At 50.1% G+C, this 18,870-nt stretch overlaps 1 protein-coding gene across 4 annotated transcripts in view; it reads left to right on the top strand.

Moving 5' to 3' along the window:
* The first annotated feature begins 3,165 nt into the window (after positions 1-3,165).
* The window catches only part of LOC138173309 (zinc finger protein 721-like), a 38,414-nt gene continuing 22,709 nt past the window's right edge, over positions 3,166-18,870 (top strand). The window contains exons 1-5 of one of the 4 annotated variants that reach the window (XM_069103286.1): positions 3,166-3,266; positions 5,132-5,220; positions 7,375-7,501; positions 8,452-8,547; positions 12,504-14,506. In XM_069103286.1, the coding sequence (XP_068959387.1) occupies positions 5,188-5,220; positions 7,375-7,501; positions 8,452-8,547; positions 12,504-14,506 (2,259 nt within the window). In that variant the 5' untranslated portion in view covers positions 3,166-3,266; positions 5,132-5,187. Of the gene's footprint in view, positions 3,267-5,131; positions 5,221-7,374; positions 7,502-8,451; positions 8,548-12,503; positions 14,507-17,843; positions 18,015-18,681; positions 18,753-18,870 lie in introns of those variants that run through there. The other 3 variants (XM_069103283.1, XM_069103285.1, XM_069103284.1) reach the window with 3 other exon arrangements.

The raw sequence follows: 18,870 nt of genomic DNA on the forward strand, positions 1-18,870 counted from the left end.
ATGTATCACTTAGGGAACTTTGTAGAAGATACTATCAGAAAGTTATATAAGCATGTCATGAGGGGTGGAGGGTACGGTTGTGGCCAGAGCCTGGGAACATGACCTCGAGCCTCACAGAGAATGTAAACTACCTTGAGTAAAAAGTAGACCCAACTCAATGTTCCCAACATGGGAACCCTTGCACATGACCCTAGACTATCCTTGGTACTATGCCTTCTCTGTTCTGTGTCTACACAATACCTTGGCAGGGGATGGTGTTGGAATCCACAATGTTACTTTGTCTCATCCTCTCCCTCTCCCTTTCCTCCTCCTCTTGATGCCCACTTAACTTCCTCCTCCTTCCTTCCTTCCTTCCTTCTTTCCTTCCTTCCTTCCTTCCTTCCTTCCTTCCTTCCTTCCTTCCTTCCTTCCTTCCTTCCTTCCTTCCTTCCTTCCCTCCCTCCCTCCCTCCCTTCCTTCCTTCCACAAAACCTTAAACCCACTTCACTCAGAACTTCATAAACTGGACCACAATAGTTTCCTTCCCAAGCTCCACTTAATGGCTGTATTTTGGGCCCTCCACACTTACAATGAATGTGAGTGGTAACTGTTTCTCTTTGGAACACTAACCCTGAGGGTCTTCCTCTCCCACCTTGATTTTATTTTCTTTTTTCCTAATTAAAGGGACCCTCCCTTTAATTTTAAGACTCATTTCTTAAAGAGGCCTATTCACTGAAGGGGTGTTACCTCACTCTAAGTGAGTATTGAAAAGGCCTTAGCCTAAAAAGTCCAGGGTCTCCCACTGCATCCTGGATCATCTCCAGTCATCCTAATGACTATCTAGTCACTGACCCAGATGCTCTGGAGGAGAAAGTGAGGCTGGTGACCTTGCACAGCCCTCCCTCATTCAAATCAAAGTCATGGCATCATTTCCCTGATGCCACAGTTGTCTTCGAAAACAGACAAACAGCAACAACCAACAACCTTGTCCTGGTGCCATCCATGACGACTGACCTTGTGAGTGAACTCCCTTAACAACCCAATTGACTCTAATAAAACCTATTAATGACCAAGCTCATACAAGCCCCTTTCTTTGGTATCTCGGTATTCTCTTGGAGGGTATGGCACCCCACAACTGGCATAATTAGGGCAGAGCATATCTGCCCCCTTATATCCTGCTCTAGAGGCCACTATAATTCCCTATTGTCCTCATCCCGCTGGAAGCCAGTCATCTCCACCTAAGACAGATAACAAGTGTCGCTCCTTAGGGAGCCTGCGTTGGGGACTGGACCTATTTATTCATGCACTTCTTTTACGTCTCCTATTACAGTCTTCGAGGACAAGGTCTGCTTTTCCCTCTGTCTTTGTATCTCCTACAGCCTAGCAGAGGGCTTGCCCACAACAGGCACATAACAACTGTTTTATGAATTGATAAAAACTACACTGATTTATCTCATAAGATTTTAGAGCTGGAAGAGACCAGAGGAGTGAAGTGTCTTGGCTAAGGTCACACAGGCTCCTAGAGCAGAGCTGGGGCCAGGACATCAGATCCATCACTCTTCATTGCCCTGATCACCTCTCCCTAACACTGATCCTGTGAACGCACGTTCCCAGGGCTCGAATGGGAAGTCCCAATGACTGGTAACTGGGGTCTCCATCACACTGATAGGCCTTGCCTGGAGACTCTCACAGCTCCATCTCGCACCCTCTCCACAAGCTCTGGGTCTGGGGTTTCTCCTTAAGGGGCACGGGGGGCTGCACGGGGAGCTTCCATCATGAAGCATGAGGCCGAGTCATACTAGAGACCATCCTTCTCATACACCACATCTCCTTCATTCTAATTTCAGCTACAAAGGGTGGGGGAGGCCAAGGAAAACGGGGGGGGCTTCATCCTTGGGTCCAAAGCCAGGGTTCCGGTGAAATCCGACATTCTGACCCTGCCTCTTCCAGGCCACAATCGCAGTCCTCATCTCCGTATCTCCGCAGCAGCTGGACTGTAACACCTCTCCACTCATCCCTGGATCACCGCTCACCCGATCCGCTGGAACGTCTCTTGGGTCACGGCTTCCAGAGTCAGGATGAGGAGGGACCCCTCAGTTATCCCCAGATTTCCTGCCTGGAGTTCTATGGGGGGTGAATCCCAAGAGGGGTGATCAATTCTTTAAAAAGCCACATCCTCCTTGTACAACAGGGAAGAAATACCGAACAAAACGACCCGGGCGCTGGCAATCCTCCCAGCTGGGCGCTGGTGCGGGAGCGGGAGCTCGGCTCCCCGGAGCGTCCCAGCACCAGAAACGTAAGGCGGCGCTGATCCGGCACAGACCTCCCGTGGTGCCACGCTGCTGGGTGCCGGCCCACCAGCCAGCTCCACTGCGCCTGCGCCCCCAACGCACCCCAGCCAGGCTCCCTCCCCGCCCCCTCCGTTCGGCTCCCTTCTTCCTCCAATTGCAATGGTTGCTCCTCGAGGGCAGAGCCTCTATTTTTGTGCTTGTGTGGCACAAGGCATTGAGTGAGCCCGTCATTTCCTCCTCTGACAGTGCGCGGGTCCTCTGTGCTCAGCCCACCTGGGAACTAGGGCAAGACTGGCTCAGGAAATCCTTCCCTCGCTTAGGCGAGCCACAGAGGCCGGTGCGGACAGAGATGCAGCCGGGAGGGAGGGGCTTTCCTCCCTTTCACCTGCAAAAGGCCCGGAGCTGCTGGGGCAAAGGCACAGAGGCGGGAGATGGCCTGCTGACTTCCGGGCCCCCCGCGCTGGCGCCATGGGGCTAAGGGCTCCCCCGCCACGTGCTAACGCCCACGACCCGCTCTTCCATAAGGCTCTGCCACCTTAGTAGCTGTTCTGTCTTGGGTTCAAATGCAGCCTTTCGCGGCGGGCTTGTCGTAAGCACAAACGGATAAATTTCCCGCCCCCACACTGGAGTTCCTGTCTTCTCCCCTTGGGCTTTGGGAAGATCATCGACGAGAGTCATGCCCGCCAGAAGCCCCCCGCGCGCCCAGCGAGCTCCCCTGTCCTCTCCCCAGGGGTAATGCCGGACTACAACTCCCAAGAGGCCCCGCGCTAAAGCCGATGCCGGACTACATCTCCCAAGAGGCCCCGCGACAAAGCCGATGCCGGACTACAACTCCCAGGAGACCCCGCGCAGAGGACAATTCCAGGTTACGTCTCCCAGGAGGCCCCGCACCGAAAAAGAATTTTTGGACTACATCTCCCAGGAGGCCCCGCGACTTAGGCACGCCGCTTCCGCCTCCGTTTTTCCACGTGACCTTGTGTCCACAGAAGTCCAATGGTGAGTCTCCTGGAGGGGCTCCCGGGTGGGTTGTACCCAGACGTCCCGAGTCCTCAGAGCCCCGAAAGTACCCATAATTCTGGGTTCCCTTTTCCCCCAAGGGGATCCCAGCGAGTAGTGACCACTACCCCCCCCCAAGGGATTCCAGGCTTTCATAGTCCCCCAGTCCTGACCCCTCCCAAAGGGACCCAGGCGCCCTGAGAAGGGCAGGGTCAGGCTGCCCACCCCCCCGCCGACCCCCAGGCCTAAGGGCGGAGCTGTGGGGCCCTCCTGCAGCCCCCCCCCGCCAGTGCATTCACAGGAGGCCCCCTGAGGAGGAGGTAGAGGGGAGCCGGGGCTGGACCCCCTCGGAAGAGCCTTAGGGGCGTCCCTGGACCCCCGCCCCCCGGGAAAGGGAGGGGGCCAGCCGGGGCTCTCGGTGACCTTGGGGAACGCTGCAGGGCAGGGCCTGGGAGCCCGGGGAGCCCTGGCCTCGCAGCCCCTCCCCGGGGCCCTCGGCGCTCCTAGGACCTCCCCCCCATTTGTGTGTGGTCTCCTGCCAGCCCGCAAGCCCCCCGAGTGGGGGCCAGGTCTCTTATCTATATCCCCAGTGCTGAGCGCTTGTGTCTTGTCCCCTGTGCCCACCTCCCCTCGCGGACCCGGGCACCGCCTAACGTCCTTCCCCGGACCTGGAGGTCCCGGTGACCAGTTCTGCCCCTGCCCCTGTCAGGTCCACAAGCATTTGTTAAATGCGTGTCATTGGCCGGGCTGTGCTCAGTGCTGCGGAGACAGAGAAAGGGGGCAAGCCACCCCAGCCCAGCCTCATGGGAGACACTGGCTGTTTTACACCAGGGAACCCACTGCCCCAGCCTGGGGGCTGGCACCCAGGGAGTCCCCCTTAGCAGCTCTCTCCGCTCACGTGAAACACCTAATTCCCAGCTTTCATTACCGCTGGCACTGCCCAGCCTCACCTAAGCTGGACCTTAAACTTGGCAGTCATGGAGGCCTGGCCAGCTGGGGTCTGCTAGCCCTGCGCCTTTGATCTGGCACCTTCATCTCCACAGGAAGATGTTTTGGGGTAAAGAGGCCTCCGTGGGGTTCTTTACAGGACGCCTTAGTTTCTGAGCCTGGTCCCCGATTTTCCCTCCTTCTGTGGTTTGAGTCTCTGCCCCAGTTCTGTCCTCAGGGCATATCATAGGTACCAGTTCACATCAGAAATAAAAACTGCAGCTGGCTTTCCTGTCCAGCAGTAATGTTTATAGGATGCATTCACACCTCCGCCTGTGAAGTGAGCCTTGAAAGCTTTAGTCTCCTTTCACCATTTCCCAGGTGACAGTTTGGGATTTCAGTCATCGGCCAACATGCCTTGGCTCGGCACTTTCTATGGGCCAGGCCGTGCAGTGAGCACTGGGAACATAGTGAATCAGTCCTTGCCCTCAACAGGCTTCCAGTCTGTCTGGGGACTTGTAGGTATCTCCAGATGGATACAGGGTGAGTTGTCAGGGGGATCAGGAAGGGCTCTGTGCAGATGTGGTGCCTGAGCTGATTCTTGAAGGAGGCGTACATTCAGGCCATGGAGACGGGAAATGGAGTATCTTTTGAGGGATAGCCACACAGCAAGCAAGTGTGAACCACTGTTAAAATCCAGGTCTGGTTCCCTTGCAGCGCATTAGCTAACCTGGGGGCAGTGTCTGGGCCCCAGTCAGAACAGGCCAGGGCTCAGGTAGCTGCTACAGGTACCATGACCCCTGCCCTCCTCCATTCCCAGTCGCTGACTCCTGGCTGGCTGGGGTGTGGTAGCCTAGGGAGGTGGTGGGCTTGGCGACCTCCTGTCCAGGAGGCACAAAGAGATCTGATCTCTCTCATGGTGCCTTTTCCTTCCCCAGCTCAGCCTGCAGAGGATTTGGTCCTCCCCAGCAAGCGCAGCATTGAGCAAGAGGACATGGGCCCCGGGGTCCTGAGAGCCCCAGCTCAGGTGAGTGGGATGGGATTTTAGAATCACAGCGTCAGAGAAGGGGACCTTAGGTGCCCTATAGTTCACCCCGTAACTGAAGGAGAATTCCATCTCTCAAACACCCAGCATGTTTTTGAAGATCCCTGTGGAGGGGAAGCCCATTCCCTTCTGGGGCAGCCCTCTTGTGATGCTCTCTTTGTTAGGTCTCTCCTTCAACCAAGCCTAAATTTTACTTTTTACAGCTTGAATCAAGCAATGAGGTAATGAAAAATAATGCCTGCTAAGTGCCAGGCCTACAGATGCTGCTGACTGCCTGACTATGTGCAAATGTAGTGCAGCCTGCCAATGTGACTTGAATTCAGCAAGGGTAATGAAGCTAGTTGTACTAAATCAAAGGGAACCCCCTGTCAGCTTAGATAAGGAAGAGAGACAGCCTCAGACACTTGACACTTACTAGCTGTGTGACCTTGGGCAAGTCACTTAACCCCAATTGCTTTGCCTTCCCCCTCTAAAAAAAACGAACAAAGAAAGATAAGGAAGAAAGACATTCCAGAGACGAAGCCCTTCTTTTTTAGCTTTTAAGTCTTTTTGTATCAATTAGAGGAGAAAAGAAGGGATTAAAGAGAACCTGCAGGGGTCCCACACAGCAAAATGATCAACATAGAACAAAATGGAGTCACACAAGGGCCCCCTGTACACAGAGCAATGGCAAATAATCGTACTTGCTTCCTTCTCTGAGGGTTCAGCCCTTTGCTAAGTAGACTTTCATACATATTTCTTCCTTTTGAAATGACCTTCAAGGTCACCCAGTGGGTTAGCATCTCTTTGCTGCGTTCTGGATGGACCGCAGGTGAGTTGGGGGCCTACTGATGGGCAAGAGACTTCCCCTGGAAGCTTCTTCCTTCTCTGGTGTCTGTCTCCTCCGCTCCTAGCATCCACTCCTTTCTTCACCAAATCATCCAGCTATCCTGTGCACTTGGCAATGCCCCTTGGGCTATGAGGAATGGTTTAAAGAACTAGAGATTTAACCTGGGGTGGGGAGAAAAAAGGAAAGAGAAAGCATTTGTTGGGCACCTGCCCTGGGCCAGACTCTGTGATGAGCACTGTATCTCATCTAATAGAACAATTCAGAGAGGCATGTGCTGTATTTTCTCCATTTTGCAGTTGTTTAAGTGACTCACTCAGGGTTACAAGGCTGGTAAATATCAGAGGCCAGATTTGAACTTGGTTCTTTCTGACTCCAGACCCCACAGTCTATCTCCATAGCAATATTCAGGTATTTGAGGATTTGTTACATAAAAAGAGGGTGCAGCTCTTTCTGCTTGATCCGGAAGGCAGACCTCTCCAGGAGTCCCAACAGTTAGATCTGAGCCAGACGTCAGGGAATGGCAATTCTTACCAGGAATAAAGCCGTGCAGAACTGAAGTAGGCCGAGCAGGATGCCTGGGGAGGGAGGCAGCTCCCTTTTGTTGGGGATCTTCTGGCAGAGGAGGGGCAGCGGCTTGGTGGAGACTTTGCCTGTCCAGGTCCCATTGTGGTCTGCACTCCCTCTGAGTTCTCTTCCAGCTCTCAGATTTCATGATTCCCTGTCATCGTGTGCTGCTGCCTTGAGGAGTCAGGCTGCTTCCTCCTTGGGGCTGCTTTGTCTCTGCTACGTCTTCTTCCCCTCTTGTCTGCCAACAGGCATGAAGACTCCTCAGACCTGAGCACTGCAGTCAGGAGACCTGGATTGAACATGAGACTTTGCCCCAGTAACTTTTCCTCATTAGCCTGTTTCTTCTTCTGGATTGCGATGGGCATAGACACAGACAGTTTTAGGCCTTTCCAAGTCTGCTGCCCCTTGGACATTGAGTTGTTCCAGCTACCTTAATGCAATGATGAGCATTCAGTACCAGTGAGATTGTGGAGCACATGGCCCTGAGATACCTATCTGTGGATTGGCATTTCAGCTGGCATGAAGAACTCAGCATTCTCTGGAGGAGAGTGTGAAGGGGTGGAGGTGCCATGTGGAAAGCCTGTTCTCACAACTCAGGCACTCACCATCCTGGGGACCTGTGCTCAAGTGGCTTACCCTCCCTGAGTCTCCGTTTCATTCTCCGCAAAACAGAAAGGTTTGACTGAAGGATATCGAAAGTTCCTTCCATCTCTAAATGTTTTTGTTCTTTGGCATTTCAGGAGTCACTGTCCTTCAAGGATGTGACTGTGGACTTCTCTGGGGAGGAGTGGAGACACCTGGATCCCTCTCAGAAGGAGCTGTACAAGGAGGTGACGCTGGAGAACTATAGGAACCTCGTATTCCTGGGTGAGGACAGCTTGCTTGTGCCCTGGCCCTGCCTTTGTGGAGTGGAATTACCCTGAGCTCTCTTGGCTTCTTCCCTTGATAGATGGCTGATGGTGTTTTAAGGGGTTAGCAGTTCTTAGAGACCAGAGTTTCTCAGGCCTGAAAGACAGTACATACTTGTTTCCTGGTCTGACACCAAAGGTCTCTGCCCAGTGTAACTGACAACTGAGAGCTCCATCAGGCTGCCCTGAACTGTCCCTGCCACCTTTCTTTGTCGGGGACTCAAGATAGAATCAGAATCACAGAAGCTGAGAAGTGGGCTGGCCTCGAAGGCCGTGTGGTCCACTTGATCCCCGACCTCCTGCTTGGTGCCATTTCCCAAGCTGGCCTATTCTGTTTATGGAGGGAGCTAATTGTTAGGAGCAGCCCTTCTCTTCAGCCTAAGTTTGTCTCTTGGCAGCTTCTCCTGGTGCTTATAGTTTTGCTCTCTGGGGTAGGCAGACAAAGGCCCTTCTTGATAACTTCCCCCAATACCAGGGTAGATCCTGGGGGTTGGGAGGAGAGCCCGGGCAAGAAGTGAACTGGACAAAATGAGCTAATTTTCTACCCAGTTCAAAGTCATCTTGGTGCCCCATACCACAGTGTCTCTCCTTCCTGGAAGTACCACATGGAGCTTTCTCCAGGGGTCCTTTAAACAGTCCTCTGGACCTGCCTAGAAGGCCCTCATTTCTTTTTTTTTTTTTTTTTGAGGGTGGAAGGCAAGTCAGTTGGGATTAAGTGAGTTGCCCAAGGTCACACAGCTAGTAATTGTGTCAAGTGTCTGAGGCTGGATTTGAACTCAGGTCCTTCTGACTCCAGGGCAGGTGCTCTATTCACTGCACCACCTAGCTGCCCCAAGCCCTCATTTCTTAAAGACGACTGAATTCTGAGAATCTCTCTCTCTTCAGCACTTCTCTGTTTGTGATGCCCAGGGCTTCCAGTTCCCCAAAGAGATGTGATCTCCCAGTTGGAGCGAGGGGAAGCCCCATGGATGCTGGAGAAAGAAGGCTCAAGAGGTTCCTGTCTAGGTGAGTGAGGGGAGCCAGGCACTGGGGCTTTTCTGTAAATGTAGGACACATTTTGAAGTGTTGCCCAAAGAATGCCCTTAAAGAGCCCCAACAGCACAGGGAAGGGTGAGACTGTCTGGTACAGGCACTGTCGTAGATACCCTCATCTGAACGAATTACTTTTCTCAATTCCTCTTTGCCTTCATTCTCAGAAACAATTGTTCCAGAATGAGAGAGCTCTTCCTTATCAACATTCTTTGAGACACCCCCCCCCAAAAGTCATTCTTCCATTAACTCACTCCTCCCTGGGGCACTTTTCACATTTCCTAGTAGTTATGAAGCCATCCTAGCCCTGAGAGCAATGTAAGAGAGAGGCAATGCCCCCTGTGCCCTCTGGCATTAGAGTAGAGTCAGAATGATAACATACTGATAGAAATAGCAAGTAAGAACGGTTGTGTCGCCATGATGGGTGAAGATGGGAGGGGATGGCGCGTGAGACCTCTGGGCCAAATCTGATCCACACAAAGTCCACCCTCAGCCTGGAAAGCGCTGCCCAGCTTCCAGTCAGGGAGTGAGGTTCCACAGCAGCTCGTTCTGCACAGGAGCCAGGCGTGGTGGAGGGCTTTACAGCAGTTCCAACCCAGCCGCCTGGCACAGCAGACAGAGCTCAGCGAGCTGGATCAAGGTGCAGCCTGTCTTGCCTAGTCTGGCCACCTGAGGAACACCGTGCTCAGTTTTCGGAAGACTGTTGGCAGATGTGGGCAGAAGCCACGGGATGAAGAGGTCTCAGTGGGCTTTGATCTGCCTCTTCAGAGGGGGGACGCCCCACATTGATGCAGCCACTGAGGTCAAGACTGAAGTATGGACAGACTCTGAAGTAGTATGTCCTTCAGAGGATGAGAAGGATACTGAGGAGATTAGAGATTATGCCATGTGAGGAACAATTAGAGGAACCAGGGCTAAAGAAGAAAAGACCCAGGAAGGTGTGAGGGCTGCCATCAGACATGTGAAGGACTGTCATAGTGCAGTGTTCCGTACGGGCCCTGTCACATAGTAGGTGTTTCATAAATGCTTGTTGACTTGACTGCTTGGCCCCAGTGACAGACATAGCCTCCCTGGCTAGAAGTCACTGTTTCTACAGTAGGGAAGTTCAGAATTTGAGGAAGAATCTTTAAATGGTGGTCAGTTCCCTGTCATCCTGGGGCAGGGTCTTTAAGCTAGGCTACAGCAGCCCTCTACTCTGATGTTACAGAGAGTATTAATACCCAAGTCCAGGTCAGACAAGATGGCCACTGAGTTCTGTTTCAACCTTTCAGACATGGAGCATTGAGGTGCTGCTCTGACCTTGTACCAGACCCCCAGGGTTTTATACTGAATGCCCAGAGAACCCCGTGCCTTCTGATACTTGGCGGCACACAGCGTTGGTCCATCACCACTGCCTCTCTGGGCTCCCTCCCTTCCCTAGTCTTCTGTATCCTCTGGTAGGATGCTTCAGCCTCTTTAAAGCAGGCTTGGTTTTGTTTGGAAATAAGCAAGCCTATGCAGTGTGTCCCTTTAAAGAGTGTTTGGGCTAACTGGCCACCCACAAAGCATGGCAGCAGCTGACCGCCCCTGGACCGTCCTGAGCGTGGCTGCGGCGCCCAGTGCAGTCATCAGGTCTCCAGCACGCGTGTGCTTCACCTCAGCAGCAGTGACTCCATGACCAATGGGAACCTGGAGTTTTGCAATTGGAAGACAGTGCTCCAGATGCCCTAGAGAGTTAAATGGTTTGCATTCGAACCCAGAGCCTCAGACTTAAGAGGCTTAAGTCTCCTCCCAGTGTGCCACACTGCCTTCATAGTGGGCGCCATGTTTTTGTTCCACTTTAACAGGCCAGTTCTGTCTCATGCTTTGTTTCTGCACGTGGTTACTTGAATCTGTGTGTAGGACTTGACATTTATCCCTGAAAACAGTACCTCCTTTTTGCTTATTAGTCCAGACTGCCCCAGGGTCTCTTTGAAACTTGTTTTTGTCATCCAGTGTGTTATTTTCCAACCTAACTTTGTCTCATCTGTCAGTGTGAGCAGGCTATCTTCTCTGCCTTATCACTCAGTCAGCAAGCATTTATTAAGGGCTCCTATGGGCCAATGTATGCTCCAATATACGCCAGGATACAAGAAGGGGCAAAAACTTGGCCCTGCCCTCCAGGAGCTCTCATTATGAAGGAGCAGACAAGTACGCACATGTAGGACATCCAGAGGGTGACCTGGTCGTCTCCAAGAAAGGCCTTAGCGGGCGATGGAGAGGAAAGCGGGGCTGGGAGGGTAAAGAGTGTTCAGGCTAACTGGCCGAACAGGAGGGGTCTCTGGCAGAGGGTAAAATTTTAGCTTTAAAAATTTTAAATTTTAAATAAAAATTTAAAAATCCCAGGCAGGGGCCACAGCCAGGACAAAGGCCCAGAGGCAAAGCAGCATAAGTCAGTATAGCTATTCATGGACTCCATGGAGAATATCAGGTGTATGAAGACTCCGGAGGGCTTCGAATGCCAAGCACGGGACTTTGTACTGGATCCTGGGGGCTATAGGGAGCCACTGGCATTTACTGAGTAGGGGTGATATGGTCAGAGCTGCATCTTAGGAAAATCACTTCGTTGGCTGACTAGAGGATGGATTGGAAGTGGGAGAGACTGGAGACGGGCAGAGCTCGCAGCAGCTCTTGCTACAGCCAGGCCTGAAGTGAGGAGGGCCGCTACAGCACCGGTAGTGGGGCAAAGTCATTTAAAATGGTGATTCGGAGAAAGCTAAGTGCCTGCCTTACAGCAACAGAGCCCTTCACCCACCTGCATGTCCTGGTCTAGTCTGTGCCTTGCTGTTTGTCTGTCAGCGAGTGCTCCTCAAAAAGACTGTTACCAATAGGTCACTAGGTAAATGTTGGTGCTTTTGTGTTCTGACCTGTCAGGCAAAAGGCCCATTGATAAAGAAGATGAAATAAGTTTAACTGGGCTTTTGTTTGCTCTTTCCAGTTTTGCAGACTATACGTTTTAGCCTTTTGTCAGGCCTTTGCGTTCTACTCACCCATGTGTATCTCCTTGACTTTCCCCTTGCCAAATCATGAAGTTTCAAATGCTTCTTTGAATGACACTCTTGTTCTCCAGCATTTCTCAGAGATTAATACCAGGTGCTGTAGACTGGGCTTAACTGAGATCAGGCCCCTGATTCAGGCTTGGGACTGGAACACAACTAAACACTTGTGGACCGTGTAGAATTCACTAAAAAGAGATTTACTTAGGAATACAAGATTTTAAAGGGATACATTCAGCGTCTGGTCAGGGAGATGTCTTGGGAATTTCATAAATCTTAGAGGCCCCAGCTCTTTTTAGACTTGGCTTTTTATGCCATGGGAGCACAGGAAGCCACCTATATTTTGTACCCTAGTGTGTAAATACTGAGGACAGCATGCTCACTCCCCAAGAGAAACCTAAGACTTAGGCCATGTAAAGCATGCTGCCTCACCATCCAGGGCTTCCTACACACATCCATGCATGCATTTCCTTTTGCTATAATTGGATGTAGTTGTTCTGTTCCAGAAGACTTGAAATTATTCAGGTTGTGCCTCTTACAGATGTTCAGGGGGCACAGTGAGGCCTTCAGCAGGATAACTGAATCAGGAGTCAGCACAGCAAAGTGTTCCTCCTAGAGTGCCCTGAAGAGCCATGTCAGTGGTCAAATCATTTAACCAGTCTGAGCCGCAGCTTCTTCTGTGGAGTGGAGTAATAATACCTGCCCTGCCTATTTCACAAGGCTATGCAAGCATCTAGTGGTATGATTCATATAAAAACTCTTTGCAAAGTAAATCAGCCTGTGAATTTGAAATCATGGCATCTCGTTATTGTTCATTCTGCCCTTTCAGTGTGTAGATGACTATCTTTGTCTGAGGAGATAGAAGATGAAATGTAAACAGTAGAAGGAGAACATTTACTTTTTTTAAATTTCTTTCAGAATGGGAGTCTAAGCCTGAAACCAAAGAGCTTACTGTAAAGCTGGGCGTTACTATGCAAGAATCATCCCAGGAGAGATTCACAAACAACAGTTCCTGGGACTTGAAGGTGGGAGAAACCTGGAAAAGTGATGTCCAATTAGGAGAGAAGAGCAAGCAGGAAAATCATTCCAAGGAATCATCCTTTCATTCCTGGAGAATTCCCAGGGATGTCAGAGGCCTTGAATATAATACATTTGGGGAAAGCATCAGCCTGAGGCTGATCTTTTCTGAAAAACAACAGAGAGTTCCTAGAACAAAGAGTCAAAATAAATGGGATACATTTAGGGAAAGTTTCCAGCAGCATTCAAGCCTAATTAAGACATTTGCTTCAGGAAAGGTACAGTCTAAGTATAATGAATGTGGACAACTTTTCAGTTATCAGACAGACCTCATTCAGTGTCATAGTAAGACTGCTGTAGAGAAACATTATGAGTGTAATGAATGTGGAAAGGCCTTCAACCTGAGCACAAACCTTATTAGACATCAAAAAACTCATACTAGAAAGAATCATTATAAATGTGATGAATGTGGAAAAACCTTTACCCAGAGCACAAAGTTTATCTATCATCAGAAAATTCATACTGCAGAAAAACCCTATAAATGTAATGAATGTGGTAAAGCCTTCAAACAACACTCATCCCTTAGTTACCATCAGAGAATACACACTGGAGAAAAACCGTATGAGTGTGCTGAATGTGGAAAACATTTCAGTAGGACACCAGACCTTATTCGACATCGGAAAATTCATACTGGAGAAAAGCCTTTTAAATGTACTGAATGTGGGAAGGCCTTTAGCCAAAGCACATATCTGACTGTACATCAGAGAATTCATAATGGAGATAAGCCCCATAAATGTAATGTATGTGGGAAAGCCTTCAACCAACAATCATCCCTTAATTACCATCAGAGAATTCATACCGGAGAGAAACCTTATGCCTGTAATCATTGTGGAAAGGCTTTCAGCCGTAGCACAGATCTTATTAAACACCAGAAAACTCATAGTGGAGAGAAGCCTTTTAAGTGTAATGAATGTGGCAAGGCCTATAGTCAGAACACAAGACTTATTTACCATCAGCGAATTCATACTGGAGAGAAACCCCATATATGTAATGAATGTGGTAAAGCCTTTATCGATAGTTCGTCCCTTAATATGCATCAGCGAATTCATAGTGGAATAAAGCCATTTGAATGTAATCAGTGTGAGAAGGCCTTTAGCCGAAGCACAGATCTTATTAGACATCAGAAAATTCATACTGGAGAGAAGCCTTATGAATGTAATGAATGTGGGAAGGCTTTTAGCCAGAGCACAAACCTTACTGTACATCAGAGAATTCACAACAGAGATAAGCCTCATAAATGTAATGAATGTGGGAAAGCCTTCAACCAACATTCATCCCTTACTTACCATCAGAGAATTCACACTGGTGAGAAACCCCATAAATGCAATGAATGTGGAAAAGCCTTCATTGATAGCTCATCCCTTACTTATCATCAGAGAATTCATACTGGAGAAAAACCCTATGTATGTGGTCAGTGTGGGAAGGCTTTTTATCGAAGCACAGATCTTATTAAACACCAAAAAACTCATACTGGAGAAAAGCCTTATAAATGTGATCAGTGTGGGAAGGCTTATAGCCAGAATGCAAAGCTTATTTGCCATCAGAGAATTCATACTGGAGAGAAACCACATAAATGTAATGAATGTGGCAAGGCCTTCAATGATAGCTCATCCCTTACTGTACATCGGAGAATTCACAGTGGAGAAAAACCTTATGAATGCAGTCAGTGTGGGAAAGCCTTTAACCGTATGCCAGACCTTGTTAGACACCAGAAAATTCATACTGGAGAGAAACCTTATAAATGTAATGAATGTGGCAAGGCCTTCAGTAGAAATACACTACTTATCTACCATCAAAGAATTCATACTGGAGAGAAACCTTATGAATGTGACAAGTGTGGTAAAGCCTTCAGCAGGAGCACACACCTTATTAGACATCAGAAAATTCATATTTGAAGAACTTGTAAATAGATGTGGAAGGGCCTTTAGCCAGTACACCAGAACTCAAAGCTGAAGGCAACCCCTTCAAAAGTAATAGAAGTGGAAAGGCTTTCAAACACCATTCATCCCTTATTTACCATCTGAGAACTGTATTGTAGAAAAATCGTGCAATGTAATGTGGGAAGTGTTTTGACTCAAATAGATTTCTAACCATCAGAAAGTTCCTAATAAATGTGATGAATATTGGAAGACCATATTCAATGACTCTTATTACCTATGTGAAAAAATACAAACTCCCTTTCCTGACATTTCAAGCCTTTCACACAGTGTCTCCTGTTTACCATTCTATACTGATTTCATATTCCTTTATGCAGTCTACACAGAAGGTAATGGCTATTTTCTATTTCCTGGACCATATTTTCCCCTCTTTTCTCTACCTTTGTGCTTGCTATGCCGCTTGCTTGAAATATATACTCCTATTCATCCCCCCTTTTAGAACCTTCCACTTCCTTATAAGCTCCTTATAATTCTCTTTTAAACTCAATTCTGATATTGTCCTTTTCAGGATACTTTTCATAATCCTTCTAAGTTGTGCTTGTTTCCTCTTCAAATTACCTTTAATTTCCTATGTAAATAAAATATTGTATATCCTCTATAGAATACATATTTCTTGAGAGCAAGGATTCCCTTTCCTTTTTTTTATCCTAAGTGCCCAGCACAGTCCTTACTTCCATGTGCATACAGTAGGTGTTTAGTAAATGAGTATCCTGTTTGGGTTGAAGTGGAAAGAACAAATTGGGGTTACAGAGACTGCCTGATCCTGCATCACCTTAAAGTGGAAGAACAGATAGCAAGAAAGAAGTTATATAGAAATATGTCTAGCACCAAAAAAGGGGGGGGGGGACATTTTGCATCCTTATCTTTTTTGTGGGAAGAAACAGGCAACAGGCTTTTCCCAGTGGTTATTACATCCATTTCCCAGGTATCTAAGTACTTAGTATTACTGTCTTGCTATTTTGTTCCTTGCCTGATATTATCAGAGAGTTACTGAATCATAAATGGGATGTCCAATAGGCATCTCAGCCTTGGCATGTTAAAAACATTCATCTTCCCCCAAACTTGTCTTTTTCTAATTTACTTATTTCTGCTAAAGTTTCTCCCATCCTGCCATTCGCTCAGATTTGTAACCTCAGAATCATTCTCCACTCTATCCTTTTTCTCCTCCCCACATCCCATTAGAATCTTGGTGGTTCTAGCCACATATTTCTTGCAGCTCTCTTTTTCACTTACATGACTCTTGCCCTACTTCAGATCATCATCTGTTGCCAGGAATTCTCAAACCCTCCTAATTATACAACTGCCTCCAATCTCTCCTGCCTCAGATCCATATTCTACATTATTGCCAAATTAATATTCCTGAAATCTGTGTCTGACTATATCACTGTCCTATTCTGGAAGTTCCAGTGGCTCCTTGCCCCTCAGATAAAATACAGATTTCCTTTTGGCATACAAAGCCTTTGACACACCGGGTTCAGCTTGCCTTTCTAGATTAATGGCACATTCCCCTCCTGTTTTTCACATATAATTCCAACCAAACTTGTCAACTTGCATCTTGTACATGATAATCCATCCCCCAACTCTTTCCCATTGCATGGGCTGCTCACTGTGTCTGAAATTCACTGTTCGTCTGTATATATTTGGACTTGGGGTTTCTATCAGGTCTTGGCTTGAGAAATGCTTCCTAAAATGAAGCCTATCCTCAACCCTTAGTTGGTAATTTCACTTGCCCAAAATTACTTTGTGTATTTTCAATATTGTTTTCCTCCAATAGGAATAACCAGGCAGAGTGTATTTAAAGTTTCATTTTGCTCAACTCAAAGGCTTTATAGTCAACAATTAAACGCAGTGGAATCTAAGGGACCTTAGAAGTTTCTGGTTAAACATCCTCAGTGTACTGAAAAAAAGCCCAGAAAGGTTAAGTGATGGCCAAGTTCGCCACGGGAATTGGGAAGGGAATCATTGTTCCATCACATCTCATTGCTATCCTCTTCATTCCACCCCTAGGGCAAACCCTCATCACCTGGTTTATTGCAACAGCCTTCTTGTCTTCTGGTCTCAAGTCTCCCTTCAGTTCATCTGCTGCCAGAGAGGTTTTCCTGAAGTACAGGACCATCCACATCATCTCCCTACTCAATCAAATCCACCACACCTATCTTCAGTCCCCCTCTCCAGCTTCCATTCTGCCTTCTTAGCTTTGGTCTCCCTACTTCTAATCTAATTGTGAGCATTTCTGATTCCTCCTGGTGAGCTGAGCACTCTGCCTTCAGGGTGAGGGAGGAATGAGCTCCCCCATGCCCCTAAGCATTAAGAATCTTTCTATTTCCAGGCACTAATGCAGAGAGATGCTGAAGACCTCCCTACAGAGAATTTTCAGGATTCCAGAGGAAGGAGCAATATTTCCTAGATCTAACCCTTCCTTCTTTCCCTCCCATCTGCCTTCCTATCCATCCACTCCACTCAGGGTGGTAATACACCAGCCACTCACAGGCCCAGAAAGAAGAGACTGCAGATAACAGAAGAGAATTTTCAAAGAGCCAAGCTTCAGGCTGAGAGGAAGGGCAAGGAAGGGCAAGCCTGGAGAAGAGGCCCTTCTTCCCCAGAGAGCAGAACAGAGGAGGCAAGACTGGAGGAGTGAGGGAAGGAGAGATGGAGGGAGAGAGGGAAGGAAAGAGAGATGGAGAAGAAGGGAGAGATTGGATGGAGGGAGGAAGAGAAGGAGCAAGGAAAGGAGTGAGAGATGAGGGGAGAAAGGAGGGATGGAGGGATGGATGAGTAAATGAATGAGTGAACAAGGTGTGTGTGTGTGTGTGTGTGTGAGTGTGTACCGTATTAGGGAGGAGAGGAGCGAAGTAGGAGCCCTGGGGGCAGATGTAGAGAGCCCAAAGCGAAGCGAAGCACGGGGCGGGCCAGCTGAAGCGCCTCCTCCCTTCTGGGAATGGGAGGAAAATCCAAGAAAGAGATCTCCATGCCTGAAGGGGAGGGCGTAGAAAGCGCTTCTTGGCCCCGCCTACCTTTGGTTTGGCTCCGCCCCACTCCGTTCTGGCTTTGCCCCCTCCCAGTCCCCGGCTCATCCCAGACCGCCCCCGCCCCCACCTCCTTTCAGCCCCGCCCATTCTGGCTCCTCCCCCAACTTCGTGGGAGCCTGTGCCCCGCCCCGCTCCTCAGGCTTCCTTGGGGAGGGCGATGAGGACTTCCTGAGCATGCTCACAAAGCTCCCCGGGACTCCGGACTACATCTCCCAGGACTCCCGCTCCGTGAGCCACTTCCGCTTCCTTCATTTTCCTCTCCGCCCCCCTCCCCGTGACCTCGTGGCCGCAGCTTCTCGGGGTGAGTCTCCCCTAAAGTCCGGCCTGAGTGGGCGGGAGCACGGCGTCCCGTGGGCCCCCCCGGAGTCATTGGACCCAGGCGTCCGGTGGGCGTTCCCCTGCCCCCCCATCCCCATCAGACCCAAGGGCCCCATCCCCAGATCCCCGTCCATCCCTTGGGGGGGGGGGGCGTGCCCCGCCCCCACCCCTCACCTCCATTGGACCCTCCGACCCAGGCATCCCCGCCCCCCCACCTCCCCCTCAGATCTGGACCCAGGAGCTCCAGGTCCCCCTTCTCCCGCTGCACGTGGGGTCTCGTGTCTCCCAAGCCTGTGAGAGCGTCTTCTCCTTAAAATGGGGTTGCCCCTCGGGGCCTCCCACCCCCCACGTCCCCGGTGACCCAGCGACCCCACAGCTCCGAGCGGAGCACGTGAAGCCCCTCAGGGAGATGAGAGGGAGCGAGGTGGAGAGGGCAGCGGAAGGCTTTGGAGCCCGGGATCTGGATGCGAATCCTGCCCGGAACCCTCGCTGGCCCGGCCTCAGGGTGCCGGCCCGTCTGTGGAGCGGGGGTCTCCGCCCTCTGGGGTGGCAGACCCCGGCCAAGCGGCGGAGCCTTTCCTAGAAGCGGAGGCCGTGACTCAGTTTCCCCCAAGCCTGGGCTCCTGGCTTCAGTCTGGCGGGGGGCGGGGGAGGTGGCCCGGTTCTGCAGAATGGAGCATCCAGCCAGTAAGGGCTCCCCCGCGCCCCGGCTCACTGATGTCTTCTCTTCCCCAGCTGTTCCTTGCGAGGCTCCCACCCTGGCCTGAGAGGGGATGGCCCCCGGGGGCCTGAGAACGGAGGCCCTGGTGAGTTGGAGCCCACTCCCATGGTCCCAGCGCGGACGGGACTCTCCGTAGTGGATAGGGAGCCCGGAAGGGCTCAGTCCAGATCGTGCTTTCAGTGCTTGGTAGCCGACTGGCTCTG

This window comes from Petaurus breviceps, unplaced genomic scaffold, assembly GCF_028583685.1.
Source record: "Petaurus breviceps papuanus isolate PSGF00001 unplaced genomic scaffold, PetGlider_PUasm1.0 577, whole genome shotgun sequence".
NCBI lineage: Eukaryota > Metazoa > Chordata > Mammalia > Diprotodontia > Petauridae > Petaurus > Petaurus breviceps.